This window comes from Haliotis rubra, unplaced genomic scaffold (genome assembly GCF_003918875.1).
Source record: "Haliotis rubra isolate DU_JTF1 unplaced genomic scaffold, ASM391887v1 Scf872, whole genome shotgun sequence".
NCBI classification, from domain to species: Eukaryota; Metazoa; Mollusca; class Gastropoda; order Lepetellida; family Haliotidae; genus Haliotis; species Haliotis rubra.
In genome coordinates, this window is record NW_025767604.1 from 215,588 (window position 1) to 234,542 (window position 18,955).

The 18,955-nt window shown below is 41.2% G+C and overlaps 1 protein-coding gene across 1 annotated transcript in view; it reads right to left on the bottom strand.

The window, feature by feature from the left end:
- LOC124263228 (chromodomain-helicase-DNA-binding protein 1-like) overlaps nt 1–18,955 on the bottom strand; it is a 32,922-nt gene that overhangs the window by 9,267 nt on the left and 4,700 nt on the right. Inside the window, exons 2-12 of the mRNA XM_046697820.1 lie at nt 16,370–16,482; nt 15,875–15,984; nt 13,490–13,622; nt 8,869–8,982; nt 7,715–7,871; nt 7,417–7,575; nt 7,216–7,314; nt 3,886–4,056; nt 1,555–1,668; nt 1,326–1,440; nt 831–987 (exon numbers count right to left, since the gene is read on the bottom strand). Coding sequence (XP_046553776.1) covers nt 831–987; nt 1,326–1,440; nt 1,555–1,668; nt 3,886–4,056; nt 7,216–7,314; nt 7,417–7,575; nt 7,715–7,871; nt 8,869–8,982; nt 13,490–13,622; nt 15,875–15,984; nt 16,370–16,482 — 1,442 coding nt within the window. The remainder of the gene's footprint in view (nt 1–830; nt 988–1,325; nt 1,441–1,554; nt 1,669–3,885; nt 4,057–7,215; nt 7,315–7,416; nt 7,576–7,714; nt 7,872–8,868; nt 8,983–13,489; nt 13,623–15,874; nt 15,985–16,369; nt 16,483–18,955) is intronic.

Consider the following 18,955-nt stretch of genomic DNA (forward strand, 5'->3'; position numbering starts at 1 on the left):
AATATAGTTCTGAATGTGAGTAGGCGACTGTTTTGAGTATATTTCTGAATGTGAGTAGGCAGCTGTTCTGAATATAGTTCTGAATGTGAATGGTGACTGTTTTGAGTATATTTCAGAATGTGAGTAGGCAGCTGCTCTGAATATGTTTCTGAATGTGAGTGGGCAGCTGTTCTGAATATGTTTCTGAATGTGAGTGGGCAGCTGTTTTGAATATATTTCTGAATGTGAGTAGGCAGCTGTTCTGAATATAGTTCTGAATGTGAATGGTGACTGTTTTGAGTATATTTCAGAATGTGAGTAGGCAGCTGCTCTGAATATGTTTCTGAATGTGAGTGGGCAGCTGTTCTGAATATGTTTCTGAATGTGAGTAGGCAGCTGTTTTGAATATATTTCTGAATGTGAGTAGGCAGCTGTTTTGAGTATATTTCTGAATGTGAGTAGGCAGCTGTTCTAAATATATTTCTGAACGTGAGTAGGCAGCTGTTCTGAGTATATTTCTGAATGTGAGTAGGCAGCTGTTCTAAATATATTTCTGAACGTGAGTAGGCAGCTGTTCTGAATAGGTTTCTGAATGTGAGTAGGCGGCTGTTTTGAGTATATTTCTGAATGTGAGTAGGCAGCTGTTCTGAATATATTTCTGAATGTGAGTAGGATGTGGTTCTAAATATATTTCTGATGTCAGACTTCACAATCATGTCAACACCGCCATGAACTTCAACAGTTCTGTCATTGCTTGAAATATCACATAAAAAAGGAACAACTATTATTAACTTTAAATTCAAACAGGCTGATGAAAACAGAAGACAACAAAAATATCCCAAATTTGCTACCTGTTGTTTGTTGTCGGCAAACAGTAAGTGCTTCCCGCCAGCTGTGAACTGACCACTTTCTATCACCTTGTCAGTCAGTTTCAGCTTCTGCTCTGCTCTGGCCAGAACAATCTCCTCCACCGTGTTCCGCCCGACCAGTCTGATCACCTTCACAGGCCTGCAATGTTCAGCATCATTGTACATGGCACAACACCCTTACATGAAGTAACATATCACGATGAATCATAAACTTGTCAGTTTTACACAAATATACAGCATAGCCTTATTGAGATTCACATTAGAGGACATATTTTCCACAGACCTAGGCAGGTTGTCAGAGCACAATGACCAAAAGCAGTTAAAGTCTTTGTTTAATGGAACACATGTCGAAAACTTGCAATAGAAATACACCATGTGCCAGTAGGGCATCATCTGTACAGAGGATTTTGATTGTAAAGATCTTGGAAAAGACATATAGTGATAATAGTGATGATGTTGAAGTCTGACACAACACACCTCGTCTGTCCGATCCTGTGAGCTCTAGCAGCAGCTTGAAGGTCATTTTGAGGGTTGAAGTCACTGTCGACGAAGATGACGGTATCAGCAGCCGTCAGGTTAATCCCCTGACCACCTGAACAACACATTGTGATGAAATAGCTGAGGCTCGCAATACATCACAGTACGCATCATCAGTTCTTACCAACTTAACACATTACAACTCTACAAAATAGAAGAAATGACTAACCTGCTTTTGTGCTGAGAAGAAAGACAAAGGTTTCATCATTCTCATTGAAATTACGGACTGATAGAAACCTTTCTTCCCCTCGGACTGACCCATCGAGACGCTCATACGTAAAATCTGTAACAAATAGGAACACAGAACATCAAAATCTATATCACAAAAATATCTCAATACCAGCAGTCACATTAGGATGATGCTTCAAGCGTCCTGTACTAAGACGTCTTCTGTTATCTTACCTTCATGTAAAATACTTTAATTTCATTGGTCAATGACGCTTTAACAAGTTTGTGTGTCACCCCTCCCAGGAGGGTGACAACTGGAAAAAATATTACCCGCTGCCACGGTAACCGCCAAACTCTCCACCGAGAAGCTGTATCACTAACAATCGTATGACGTCATAATATGATGGATGTGCTGCACAGAGTTCGAAAACTGTTCGATTAGCTGTTTTTTTAGTTTACTATGTACACATTTATTTTACCAGAGACCATATAATTATATGGTCTCTGATTTTATCGACTTTCACTGCTTTATTTAAACTGTTTTATACATTTCATCGTTTGCACACTCAACTTAAACATAATCTACCATTTTATAGCAGTTTTAAGCTCGTCAGACTATGTTTCACTGATAATAAATATCCAGTCGAGAAGCAGACGCCATTTTGTTTACATGTCCTATAGTCGTTAGCAGGCTTATCGATCTTCAAAATAAAATAAAATAATATTTTGTACATTTAACATGGCGGTAAAATGAATACGTTATAAACTTCTCCCTCGTGTAATATGGTCTGGTGTATACATCTTTGGTTCCCTTACTAACCACTCTAAGCACTCCCATTACTGACCTCTGTAGCCACTTCCCTTACTGACCTCTGTAGCCACTTCCCTTACTGACCTCTGTACCAACTTCACTTACTAACCTCTGTACCCACTTCCTTTACTGACATCTGTAACTACTTCCCTTACTGACCTCTGTAACCACTTCCTTTACTGACCTCTGTACCCACTTCCCTTACTGACCTCTGTACCCACTTCCCCTTACTGACCCTCTGTAACCACTTCCTTTACTGACCTCTGTACCTACTGACCTCTTACCCACCCCTGTACCCTGTACCCACCCCTTACTGACCCCTGTAGCCACTTCTCTTACTGACCTCTGTAACCACTTCCCTTACTGACCTCTGTAACCACTTCCCTTACTGACCTCTGTAACCACTTCCCTTACTGACCTCTGTACCCACTTCCCTTACTGACCTCCTGTAACCACTTCACTTACTGACCCCCCTAACCACTTTCCTTACTGACCTCTGTAACCACTTCACTAACTGACCTCTGTAACCACTTCCCTTACTGACCTCTGTAACCACTTCACTTACTGACCTCTGTACCCACTTCCTTTACTGACCACTGTAACCACTTCCCTTACTGACCTCTGTAACCACTTCCCTTACTGACCACTGTAACCACTTCCCTTACTGACCTCTGTACCCACTTCCCTTACTGACTTCTGTAACCACTTCCCTTACTGACCTCTGTAACCACTTCCCTTACTGACTTCTGTAACCACGTCCCTTACTGACCTCTGTAACCACTTCCCTTACTGACCTCTGTAACCACTTCCCTTACTGACCTCTGTAACCACTTCCTTTACTGACCTCTGTAACCACTTCCCTTACTGACCTCTGTAACCACTTCCCTTACTGACCTCTGTACCCACTTCCTTTACTGACCTCTGTACCCACTTCCCTTACTGACCTCTGTACCCACTTCCCTTACTGACCTCTGTACCCACTTCCTTTACTGACCACTGTAACCACTTCCCTTACTGACCTCTGTAACCACTTCCCTTACTGACCTCTGTAACCACTTCCCTTACTGACCTCTGTACCCACTTCCCTTACTGACCTCCATAACCACTTCACTTACTGACCTCCCTAACCACTTCCCTTACTGACCTCTGTAACCACTTCACTAACTGACCTCTGTAACCACTTCCTTTACTGACCTCTGTAACCACTTCCCTTACTGACCTCTGTAACCACTTCCTTTACTGACCTCTGTAACCACTTCCCTTACTGACCTCTGTACCCACTTCCTCTACTGACCACTGTAACCACTTCCTTTACTGACCTCTGTAACCACTTCCCTTACTGGCCTCTGTAACCACTTCCCTTACTGTCCTCTGTAACCACTTCCTTTACTGACCTCTGTAACCACTTCCCTTACTGACCTCTGTAACCACTTCCCTTTACTGACCTCTGTAACCACTTCTGTTACTGACCTCTGTAACCACTTCCCTTACTGACCTCTGTAAACCACTTCCCTTACTGACCTCTGTATCCCAGGTAATCCTGGAGGATGTCCAGCATGTGTGTCATCTGGGAGAACATGAGCACCTTGTGTCCAGCCTGTTTCAGGTGGCACAGCAGCTTGTCTATCAGCACCAGCTTCCCACTGGCCTCCACCAGGTGCTCACCCAGCTCAAATGGCTCTGGCTCCACACCTATGTCACATATACATCCAGTCAATCACAAACATCATACATATGGATCTTCATCTACATAAACCTGGTACATCCGTACAAATTTCCCTTGTGGAACAATAAAGTTTATCTTATCTTACATCAAGCTACAAGTGACTACAACCAAGTATTCAGAAGTATATACACATACTGGATTTGTCACAACACATAAAGTTATATGTTTTATTCTTGAGTCAACAAATTCTATAATACTGATCAAACAATCACCAGCATGATAAATTAGGATCTACATGTACATATAAACCCAAGTATATCACTAACATCATACATAAGGATATACATGTATATAAACCCAGTACATCACTAACATCATACATAAGGATATACATGTATATAAACCCAGTACATCACTAACATCATACATAAGGATATACATGTATATAAACCCAGTACATCACTAACATCATACATAAGGATATACATGTATATAAACCCAGTACATACTAACATCATACATAAGGATATACATGTATATAAACCCAGTACATCACTAACATCATACATAAGGATATACATGTATATAAACCCAGTACATCACTAACATCATACATAAGGATATACATGTATATAAACCCAGTACATCACTAACATCATACATAAGGATATACATGTATATAAACCCAGTACATCACTAACATCATACATAAGGATATACATGTATATAAACCCAGTACATCACTAACATCATACATAAGGATATACATGTATATAAACCCAGTACATCACTAACATCATACATAAGGATATACATGTATATAAACCCAGTACATCACTAACATCATACATAAGGATCTACATGTATATAAACCCAGTACATCACTAACATCATACATAAGGATATACATGTATATAAACCCAGTACATCACTAACATCATACATAAGGATATACATGTATATAAACCCAGTACATCACTAACATCATACATAAGGATATACATGTATATAAACCCAGTACATCACTAACATCATACATAAGGATATACATGTATATAAACCCAGTACATCACTAACATCATACATAAGGATATACATGTATATAAACCCAGTACATCACTAACATCATACATAAGGATATACATGTATATAAACCCAGTACATCACTAACATCATACATAAGGATATACATGTATATAAACCCAGTACATCACTAACATCATAAATTAGGATCTACACGTATATAAACCCAGTACATCACTAACATCATACATAAGGATATACATGTACATGAACCCAGTACATCACTAACATCATACATAAGGATATACATGTACATGAACCCAGTACATCACTAACATCATACATAAGGATATACATGTATATAAACCCAGTACATCACTAACATCATACATAAGGATATACATGTATATAAACCCAGTACATTACTAACATCATACATAAGGATATACATGTACATGAACCCAGTACATCACTAACATCATACATAAGGATATACATGTATATAAACCCAGTACATCACTAACATCACACATAAGGATATACATGTACATGAACCCAGTACATCACTAACATCATACATAAGGATATACATGTACATGAACCCAGTACATCACTAACATCATACATAAGGATATACTTAAGAATTGAATGTCAGTTTGTGTGTTTCCACTGAAAAATGAACGATGTCAAAGCGGTGTTCAAACCGTGTGAACGGATAATGAAGTTCCGCGAGAGTTTGAACACCGCTTGACATCGTTTCATTATTCAGTGCAAACACACAAACTGACATTCAATTCTATATAATTTCATGACTTTGAAGTTTACACACACGCTTTCCACCCTTGTAGATGATCATTGTTTAGTGTGTTTTAAGACCTGTAAAATGTTGTAATGCCATTCGGTTCAAGAACGTCGACCCATTGCACATCATGTTTGTATACACAGCTGAATTTTTTTTTTTACACATGTATCCCAACCCTTGAAGAAATAGTTCTCAAAGTATTCGGATCTTTAAAATATAACAACAAATTATTATGAGGTTTGAAACTGCTTTAATAAGTATAATCAATAACAGTATCAAACAGAAAGCGAATATCAGAAGCAATAACAATACCATTTTAACAAACTGGCATTGTACCTTTTCACTTGTAAATACCTTGTTTGACCGCGTAATAATACACTGACCGACTTATGGCGAATAGGAAACAGATCTTGTTGTATTCTATTTATTTGTGATTGTTTATTGTGAAATTTATTGAGCAGTTGTTAAACAGACCTTGGGGCAGAAAACGCCCGGATGAACCAGCAAACTGCGAGACATTAAACTCCTGTGAAAAGGGACAATGTTCGGCAATCCGTTTGGTAGTGACATTGCCAAACTTGGGGTGACTTGAAACAGGTTCGTTTTATTGGGGGTCCTTGAAACCGAAGCGAAAAACGTTCACACACGTATGAACGGTGTTTACACAAGTATGAACGATTAGAGGGGTTCAAGAGTAATGAACCTTGAAATTTAGATCACATGACCGCTCTCTCAACCAACCAACGTTCGGGAATCTGTGTAAACTTGAAAGCACGAAATTATATGTATATAAACCCAGTACATCACTAACATCATACATAAGGATATACATGTATATAAACCCAGTACATCACTAACATCATAAATTAGGATCTACACGTATATAAACCCAGTACATCACTAACATCATACATAAGGATATACATGTACATGAACCCAGTACATCACTAACATCATACATAAGGATATACATGTATATAAACCCAGTACATCACTAACATCATACATAAGGATATACATGTATATAAACCCAGTACATCACTAACATCATACATAAGGATATACATGTATATAAACCCAGTACATCACTAACATCATACATAAGGATATACATGTATATAAACCCAGTACATCACTAACATCATACATAAGGATATACATGTATATGAACCCAGTACATCACTAACATCATATATCAATATCGCTCTGCTCAAACACTACATCCTGTAACCCACCATCATTCACATATTAATACATATGTTACTAATTTATGCCCTAGTTTCCAAAACAAAAGACCTTTAACTTGTTTGGTAATGTTGAATTAGCAATGTCTGCAGCAGCACAATACTGCCCCCCTTACCATCAAAGAGATAGGGATGGTTGACACACTTCCTCAGCTGCATCAGGATGTTCATGAGGCGGGGCTGGGCAGTCTGCATCCCAGTGTTCTGGAAGGCTTCTGCAATACACAACCAGGTATGTCAGTGCTCCCTACCACTGAAATCAGTCAGATGACACAACTACTTCTTATACCAACACCCACTGTTATCTTCATAGGTACCTGGATCCCTGGTGAGGATGCCCTTGTATAGCTTCTTCTGGAGACTGGACACTCCATGGTACAGAACCACCTCCATCTTGTTGGGCAGGTCTGAGAGAACATTGTTCTTGGTGCGCCGAAGCAGATAGGGTTTAAGCAGCTCATGCAGCTCCTCAAGACCTGCAACAGAATACGTCACTGCTCAAACACACAAAGCATTAGAAGGAATCAAACACCAAAACAGATATTAAAGAAGTATTGTTTTTGAAAAATAAGAAAATTTTGGAATAAGATCTACTGCAAGTGCATTCCTCTCTACCTTCTTCCTTCTCTGTGTTGCTGTATGTTTCCACAAACTTGTCCACTTTAGACAGCCGGAACATCCTGGGAGCAATGAAACTGAGCAGGGCATACAGCTCTCTCAGATTGTTCTGTACGGGAGTTCCGGTGAGCAGCACGCTGCAGGAGATGTCCCACTACAACAACAACTAATAATCAAGTCACAGTTTACCTACATAGATTGACATCTCTCAAACTTTCACTTCATAAGTTTACTATAAAACCGCAATAGCTACACAACTGAAAACACAAGATCCAGTCCCCAAAATCATTATTCAGGACAACAATCGTAACTGTTCAGTCTTCTATATCATTACTCAGGACAACAATCATAACTGTTCGGTCTTCTTTATCGTTACTCAGGACAACAATCATAACTGTTCAGTCTTCTTTATCATTACTAAGGACAACAATCATAACTGTTCAGTCTTCTTTATCATTACTCAGGACAACAATCATAACTGTTCAGTCTTCTTTATCATTACTAAGGACAACAATCATAACTGTTCAGTCTTCTTTATCATTACTAAGGACAACAATCATAACTGTTCAGTCTTCTTTATCATTACTCAGGACAACAATCATAACTGTTCAGTCTTCTTTATCATTACTCAGGACAACAATCATAACTGTTCAGTCTTCTTTATCATTACTAAGGACAACAATCATAACTGTTCAGTCTTCTTTATCATTACTCATAAGGACAACAATCATAACTGTTCAGTCTATCTTTAGGACAACATTACTCAGGTTCACTTCAATCATAACTCAGGACAACAATCATAACTGTTCAGTCTTCTTTATCATTACTCAGGACAACAATCGTAACTGTTCGGTCTTCTTTATCATTACTCAGGACAACAATCATAACTGTTCAGTCTTCTTTATCATTACTCAGGACAACAATCATAACTGTTCGGTCTTCTTTATCATTACTCAGGACAACAATCATAAATGTTCGGTCTTCTTTATCATTACTCAGGACAACAATCGTAACTATTAAGTCAGGTCAAGTCAATCTTAATACAGAAAAACTACCCAAAATTATAGCCTCAAGTATCCTCCTGATGTTTTAGTGTTAGCCGACTACATCAGTGGTCAGTAGGAGAGAGGAGGCAATGAGCATAAGTGTACCTCCTCCAGAGTCTTGTACAGCAGAGAATCCTGGTTCTTGAGTCGATGAGCCTCATCCACCACCAATACGCTCCAGGGGATGGTCTTCAGAAACAGATGGTCCTTCATACAGAGCTGCAACACAGATACAGACATACACTGCAGCACAGATACACACATATACTGCAGCACAGATACACACATACACTACAGCACAGATACACACATACACTACAGCACAGATACACACATACACTACAGCACAGATACACACATACACTACAGCACAGATACACACATACACTACAGCACAGATACACACATACACTACAGCACAGATACACATACATACACACAGCACAGATACACACATACATACATACTGCAGCACAGATACACACATACACTACAGCACAGATACACACATACACTACAGCACAGATACACACATACACTACAGCACAGATACACACATACACTGCAGCACAGATACACACATACACTACAGCACAGATACACACATACACTACAGCACAGATACACACATACACTACAGCACAGATACACACATACACTACAGCACAGATACACACATACAGCTGATACACACAGCACAGATACACACATACACTACAGCACAGATACACACATACACTACAGCACAGATACACACATACACTACAGCACAGATACACACATACACTACAGCACAGATACACAGATAATACATACACTGCAGCACAGATACACACATACACTGCAGCACAGATACACACACTGCAGCACAGATACACTACAGCACAGATACACACATACACTACAGCACAGATACACACATACACTACAGATACAGACATACACACAGATACAGACATACACTACACAGCACATAGATACACACATACACTACACAGCACAGATACACACATACACTACAGCACAGATACACACATACACTACAGCACAGATACAGACATACACTACAGCACAGATACACACATACACTACAGCACAGATACACACATACACTACAGCACAGCACAGATACACACATACACTACAGCACAGATACACACATACACTACAGCACAGATACACACATACACTGCAGCACAGATACACACATACACTACAGCACAGATACAGACAGATACACTACACTACAGCACAGATACACACATACACTACAGCACAGATACATACACTACAGCACAGATATACACACATACACTACAGCACAGATACACACATACACTACAGCACAGATACACACATACACTGCAGCACAGATACACACATACACACACAGATACACACATACACTGCAGCACAGATACACACATACACTGGCAGCACAGATACACACATACACTACAGCACAGATACATACACACAGCACAGATACACACATACACTTACAGCACAGATACACACATACACTGCAGCACAGATACACACATACACTACAGCACAGATACAGACATACACTACAGCACAGATACTACATACACTACAGCACAGATATAATACACATACACTACAGCACAGATACACACATACACTACAGCACAGATACAGACATACACTGCAGCACAGATACAGACATACACTACAGCACAGATACAGACATACACTACAGCACAGATACAGACATACACTGCAGCACAGATACACACATACACTACAGCACAGATACACACATACACTACAGCACAGATACACACATACACTACAGCACAGATACACACATACACTACAGCACAGATACACACATACACTACAGCACAGATACACACATACACAGATAATAATACATACACAGCACAGATATACATACACTGCAGCACAGATACACACATACACTACAGCACAGATACACACATACACTGCAGCACAGATACACACATACACTACAGCACAGATACAGACATAATACACTAGCAGCACAGATACACACATACACTACAGCACAGATACACACATACACTGGCAGCACAGATAACTACAGCACAGATACACACATACACTACAGCACAGATACACACATACACTACAGCACAGATACACATACACTACAGCACAGATACACACATACACTAGCACAGATACACACATACACTGCAGCACAGATACACACATACACTACAGCACAGATACACATACACTACAGCACAGATACACACATACACTACAGCACAGATACACACATACACTACAGCACAGATACACACATACACTACAGCACAGATACACACATACACTACAGCACAGATACACACATACACTACAGCACAGATACACACATACACTACAGCACAGATACACACATACACTACAGCACAGATACACACATACACTGCAGCACAGATACACACATACACTACAGCACAGATACACACATACACTACAGCACAGATACACACATACACTACAGCACAGATACACACATACACTACAGCACAGATACACACATACACTACAGCACAGATACACACATACACTACAGCACAGATACACACATACACTACAGCACAGATACACACATACACTACAGCACAGATACACACATACACTACAGCACAGATACACACATACACTGCAGCACAGATACACACATACACTGCAGCACAGATACACACATACACTACAGCACAGATACACACATACACTGCAGCACAGATACACACATACACTACAGCACAGATACACACATACACTACAGCACAGATACAGACATACACTGCAGCACAGATACAGACATACACTACAGCACAGATACACACATACACTACAGCACAGATACACACATACACTACAGCACAGATACACACATACACTACAGCACAGATACAGACATACATACACTACAGCACAGATACAGACACTACAGCACAGATACACACATACACTGCACAGATACACACATACACTGCAGCACAGATACACACATACACTACAGCACAGATACACACATACACTGCAGCACAGATATGGACATACACTGCAGCACAGATGAACATACACTACAGCACAGATACACACACATACACTACAGCACAGATACACACATACACTGCAGCACAGATACAGACATACACTACAGCACAGATACACACATACACTGCAGCACAGATATGGATACACTGCAGCACAGATACAACATACACTGCAGCACAGATACACACATACACTACAGCACAGATACACACATACACTACAGCACATGAGACACACATACACTGCTGCTATATGGACACACTACACTAGTAGCAGTGAACTATATGCAGCTATATGGGTACACTACAGCACACTACAACACTGCTGCTATATGGAGACACTGCAGTAGTGAACATATGAGACACTCACAACACTGCAGCTATATGGAGACACAGTAGTGAACTATATGAGATACACAACACTGCTGCATATGGATACACACTATATGGAGACACTACACACTGCTGCTATATGGAGACACTGCAGTAGTGAACTATATGAGACACTACAACACTGCTGCTATATGGAGACACTACAATAGTGAACTATATGAGACACTACAACACTGCTGCTATGGAGACACTACAATGAGTGACACTACAACACTGCAACACTGCTATATATGGAGACACTACAGTAGTGAACTATATGAGACACTACAACACTGCTGCTATATGGAGACACTGCAATAGTGAACTATATGAGACACTACAACACTGCTTATATATGGAGACACTGCAATAGTGAACTATATGAGACACTACAACACTGCTGCTATATGGAGACACTGCAATAGTGAACTATATGAGACACTACAACACCGCTGCTATATGGAGACACTACAATAGTGAACTATATGAGACACTACAACACTGCTGCTATATGGAGACAATACAGTAGTGAACTATATGAGACACTACAACACTGCTGCTATATGGAGACACTGCAGTAGTGAACTATATGAGACATTACAACACTGCTGCTATATGGAGACACTACAGTAGTGAACTATATGAGACACTACAACACTGCTGCTATATGTAGACACTACAACACTGCTGCTATATGGAGACACTACAACACTGCTGCTATATGGAGACACTACAACACTGCTGCTATATGGAGACACTACAACACTGCTGCTATATGAGACACTACAACCATGTTGATATATGGAAACACTACAACTGTATTTATACATGGACATGATGCAACAGTGTTGCCACATGGAGACACTACAACAGCTGTTAAATGGAGACACTACAACAACTGTTACATGGAGACACTACAAGTTATAACCATCACTGCCACAAGGTTAGAATATTGACCTTCAGTAACCCATGTTTGTCGTAAGAGGCGACTAACGGGATCGGGTGGTCAGGCTCGCTGACTTGGTTGACACATGTCATCAGTTCCCAATTAAGCAGATCGATGCTCATGCTGTTGATCACTGGATTGTCTGGTCCAGACTCGATTGTTTACAGACCGCCGCTATATAGCTGGAATATTGCTGAGAGCAGCGTAAAACTAAACTCACTCACTCACTCCACAAAGGAATGCCATAACTTAGCACATGCTGGGGACATTCCTGCCAAACCAGTGATAGTAATGCAACACTACACTAATGGCCATGTAGAAATATTACCTCATACGCTGTTATAAGAGCATCAAATTCATACGTCCCTTTTTCTTTTTTGGTAGCCTTTATCTTCTTTGACAGGTCATTTCGGACATCTTTGTCGCCAACAAAACACAGAGTTTTGGTTTGGGGTGAAAATCTGAAAGATATAAAAAACAAACACCCTTTCACATAAAACATCAAAGATCCATAGACACAACACATTCACAATATATTCATTGACCTGCATAACGTTCTTTAAACATTGTCGTCTGATTGCCTATGTGTGGGTTTGAAATCAAGGCCATACCTATGAATGTGGGAGTTGGGGTGAACTTTTGCTGGGTTGTTATGACTAGGGGAAGATGAAGCCTGTGTTGTTTTAAAGGAAGATGGTGACTATGTGATGTTGTGAGTAGAGGAAGGTGATGACTGTGTTGTTGTGAGTAGAGAAAAGTGATGACTGTGATGTTGTGAGTAGAGGAAGGTGATGACTGTGTTGTGAGTAGAAGAAGGTGATTGATGTTGTGAGTAGAGGAAGGTGATGACTGTGTTGTGAGTATAGGAAGGTGATGACTGTTGTGAGTATAGGAAGGTGATGACTGTTGTGAGTATAGGAAGGTGATGACTGTGATGTTGTGAGTAGAGGAAGGTGATGACTGTGATGTTGTGAGTAGAGGAAGGTGATGACTGTGTTGTGAGTAGAGGAAGGTGATTACTGTTGTGAGTATAGGAAGGTGATGACTGTTGTGAGTATAGGAAGGTGATGACTGTTGTGAGTATAGGAAGGTGATGACTGTTGTGAGTATAGGAAGGTGATGACTGATGTGAGCATAGGAAGGTGTTGACTGTTGTGAGTATAGGAAGGTGATGACTCTTGTGAGTAGAGGAAGGTGATGACTGTGAGCACAGGAAGGCATGAGGCATAAGGTGATGACTGATGTGAGTATAGGTATAAGGTGATGACTGTTGTGAGTATAGGAAGGTGATGACTGATAGGAAAGACCTGTTGTGTGACATTGAGTATAGGAAGGTGTTGACTGTTGTGAGTATAGGAAGGTGATGACTGTTGAGTAGGAAGTATGAGGAAGGTGATGACTGTTGTGAGTATAGGAATGTGAGTATGATGACTGAGTGTGAGTAGAGCAAGGTGATGACTGATGTGAGTACAGGAAGGTGATGACTGTGTTGTGAGTATAAGAAGGTGATGACTGATGTGAGTATAGGAAGGTGTTGACTGTTGTGAGTATAGGAAGGTGATGACTGATGTGAGTATAGGAAGGTGATGACTGTTGTGAGCATAGGAAGGTGATGACTGATGTGAGCATAGGAAGGTGTTGACTGTTGTGAGTATAGGAAGGTGATGACTGCTTGTGAGTAGAGCAAGGGGATGACTGATGTGAGTATAGGAAGGTGTTGACTGTTGTGAGTATAGGAAGGTGATGACTGTTGTGAGTATAGGAAGGTGATGACTGTTGTGAGTATAGGAAGGTGATGACTGATGTGAGTAGAGCAAGGTGATGACTGATGTGAGTACAGGAAGGTGATGACTGTGTTGTGAGTATAAGAAGGTGATGACTGATGTGAGTATAGGAAGGTGTTGACTGTTGTGAGTATAGGAAGGTGATGACTGATGTGAGTATAGGAAGGTGATGACTGTTGTGAGTATAGGAAGGTGATGACTGTTGTGAGTATAGGAAGGTGTTGACTGTTGTGAGTATAGGAAGGTGATGACTGATGTGAGCATAGGAAGGTGTTGACTGTTGTGAGTATAGGAAGGTGATGACTGATGTGAGTATAGGAAGGTGATGACTGTTGTGAGTAGAGCAAGGGGATGACTGATGTGAGTATAGGAAGGTGTTGACTGTTGTGAGTATAGGAAGGTGATGACTGATGTGAGTATAGGAAGGTGATGACTGTTGTGAGTACAGGAAGGTGATGACTGTGTTGTGAGTATAAGAAGGTGATGACTGATGTGAGTATAGGAAGGTGTTGACTGTTGTGAGTATAGGAAGGTGATGGCTGATGTGAGTATAGGAGGTGATGACTGTTGTGAGTATAGGAAGGTGACGACTGATCTGAGTATAGGAAGGTGATGACTGATGTGAGTATAGGAAGGTGTTGACTGTTGTGAGTATAGGAAGGTGATGACTGATGTGAGTATAGGAAGGTGATGACTGATGTGAGTATAGGAAGGTGATGACTGATGTGAGTATAGGAAGGTGATGACTGATGTGAGTATAGGAAGGTGTTGACTGATGTGAGTATAGGAAGGTGATGACTGATGTGAGTATAGGAAGGTGATGACTGATGTGACTATAGGAAGGTGATGACTGATGTGAGTATAGAAAGGTGATGACTGATGTGAGTATAGGAAGGTGATGACTGATGTGAGTATAGGAAGGTGACTACCTGCTGAACTCCATGTCCCAGTTCTCCAAGACCGAGCGAGGACACACCACCAGGTGGGGGCGGTGGGGGCCAGATTGGCTGCCATTCAGATATGTCAGCAGTGCAATAGTCTGAAACATACATCAACATAAATACCACTCATCCATACCAACATCACTGATCACAAATAACATTACTACTCATCACATAACAACATCACTCATCACCTCAAAACAGCACTCATCATGTATCAATATCACAATTTCACCTGCCAACATCACATCACGTGGAAACATCACTCAAGACAAGCCAATATCACTCATTACATGGTATACATCAGAAGATTTAGAAAGTCGTCAGCTCAATCATATGGTACGAGATATCTAATGGACATAGCATACATCACTTACAATATTTGCTTCATGGTGTTTTCCATTTGTTCAGCAGTTACATTGGAAAGAAAGATAGAACTAACTATGACATATCTGCATGAGAAAACATGAACATTAACTTTACCTGACACGTCTTTCCGAGGCCCATTTCATCACCAAGGATACAGCCATGACCTTGCTGGCAGCAGTTAATCAGCCAGTTCACTCCCTCAAGCTGGTATGGACGCAATGGGAGGTCTGTACACAAACAATAACACTGACAAATAATAGATGATTGAATGTATTACATTATTCTTAGTAGCAAAAAGAAAGCAGCTTTTAAAGACAAAAATGTTATTTAGTTACAGAAAATATCAAATCAACAACCAAGATGTCTGTGTGAGTTTTCAGCCAGTCCAAGCAGTATCGGAGTGGCCATACTAACCAATATCAATGCAGGCTACAACTAGTATGACTACATCGGGCCTTGGCGACCATTAATTTGACTACAGTACAGAATGGCTACAAAATCAACGATCAAATGTTTCTGAACATATTTATTTATAGCAGCATAGCACATATATATAGTGCAACTGCACTGACAATCAAACAGGCTACCAAGTTGAGTGTTTGTACTGCCTGTAACCTATAGTTTTCAAAGATACACTAGCATGTGTCAAGAATAATTAGCCAGGTTCATTCTGACACAACATCGACTCATGCGCAGTGGGCGAGCTGGCTAAGGTGCCAGGCTAATGATCCAGCGAGGTTGAGGTGCCGGGATCGAGCCCACCTGTGACCAGGTGTAAAAGAGCTGAGGAAGATGTATCATCTTGAATTTTGCGAATTCTGCGAAGGTACTCCTGGTTAAACTTCCTCATGTTGTAGATGAGCCAAAACTTCTCCTTGGAAATCTTCTTTGGAACCAGGAAAATTGGGGAGTAAAAACCGGGCATGATGAGATCTTGATTTATCTTTTCTACTGCATCTTTGTCGAGTAGAGTCTTGATTGCGTCGTCCAGTTTCTCTGTCTGGTCGGCTGCGTAGTTGAAGGCCAGCGGGCTGCTTGTAAGTGGCGGGGGTGGCTTCCAACTGTATCTTGTACCCTCTGCGTAGTATCTGGGATACATAGTCGTCCTGTAATATTCCCCAATTCTCCCAGTACCGTTGAAGACGTCCACCCACTGTCGAAGGTTGTACAGGAACAGCTGGGGGGTGGAAGACTCCAGTCGTTCCAAACCTGTCCTTTGGCGCTTGGTTCCCCTGGCACCCCTGGGTGCTCAGCCTCTTCCGGGGTTACTTCTGGGGGCTCCAGTTGGGCAACGAAAAGAACCTTTTCCTTCTCTTGAGCTGGAATACTTCTTTTCTCTGGCTCTCTGGACTCCTGCAAACTTGGATTTGTTGGAGTAGCGCTGGGACGTCTGGCGAATCACATTTGCCAAGGTATCTATGGACTTTATCATCATGACCTCCCTTGATTCGTGTGTAACCTCTTTGGCGACTTCTTCAATTCCTCCTCCGAAGATGGATGATGCTGACCATGGGGCTCTGTATAAGGTCTTGGTGAACTGCTCACTCCAGGTGCACGATGACAATAATCCTTGTCTCCTCAGGAGAGTCAGGCCCGCTGATGTGGATGCTAGATGCTCCGACATACACTGGTGGTCCTTTTTCTGAGTTATTAGAGCAGAATATATCATCTGGTGGTCTTCGGTGGTGTTGTTCTTGAACTTCCGAGATGTGCTTCGTTGATAGCCCTAGACCTGGCTGGTCCGAAGAAGGTACATCTAGTAGTCGTATCCAGTTGCACTAGCTTCTTGTCCTCTATATTGTAAGTTCTTTAGCGGGAGTCGATGATGATCTTGTAGTCATCATCAATCTCTGGTGCCTTCAGGAAGGGTTCCATGTGATGTAGGGGGAATTTCCTGGCGCTGAACGTCGGAATATGCTGATTCTGGAACTTCGTAGCCTTATCAATGGCTGAGCTGAGACTGTCCGGTACTTGGGAGATCGAGTCGATAGGCGGAAAGGTGAGTGTGTCGAAATCATCTTTGGACATCTTGTATGTAAACGCTTCGTCTATGTCCTTGGAAGGAGATGCTAGGTCCAGGCCATTAGCAATCCATGAGGTTACTTCCGTATCGGAGAATATGACTTCACCTTCTTCCTCTGATTTAGACATCTCCCGCTCTGACGATCCAAGACGAGATTCTCTGTGTGAAGATCTGTATGACGAACTGTGCGCAGGTGAACAATCCCGATGTGATCGTGCATCCTTCCTGGAGTCTTGAGACCTCTCTAGGCCTTTGTGAAGGTTGATTCTTAGGTGTAGTCTCCCCTCTGTAAGATGTGGAGTGCCTGCGTGCAGGTTCCCGATGTGCTTCTGAGTCCGATGGTGAAGACGACCTGAAGGATCTCGTCTTCTGCGTAGAGCTGTGTAGAGACTTCGATGAATGAAGTCTTAGGTGTAGTAGCCTTCCTCTTCTGTGTTGAAGACGATCTAGTCTTCTTTGTCTGCGAAGAGGTCAGCTCCGTTGACAACGATCTCTTATTGGCTCCAGAGTTCATCACTGGAACAGCGACCTGCCCCCGTAAAACGCTCGGCAATTCACTGGAATTATGAATATCGGCAGCAGTAGTTAACACACGGTTGTCAGTGCAATCACTTGATTTAGACATGACTTGTGAATACCTTCTTACCCAGTCCTTTGAACGTCTTTGAATGGAAAAA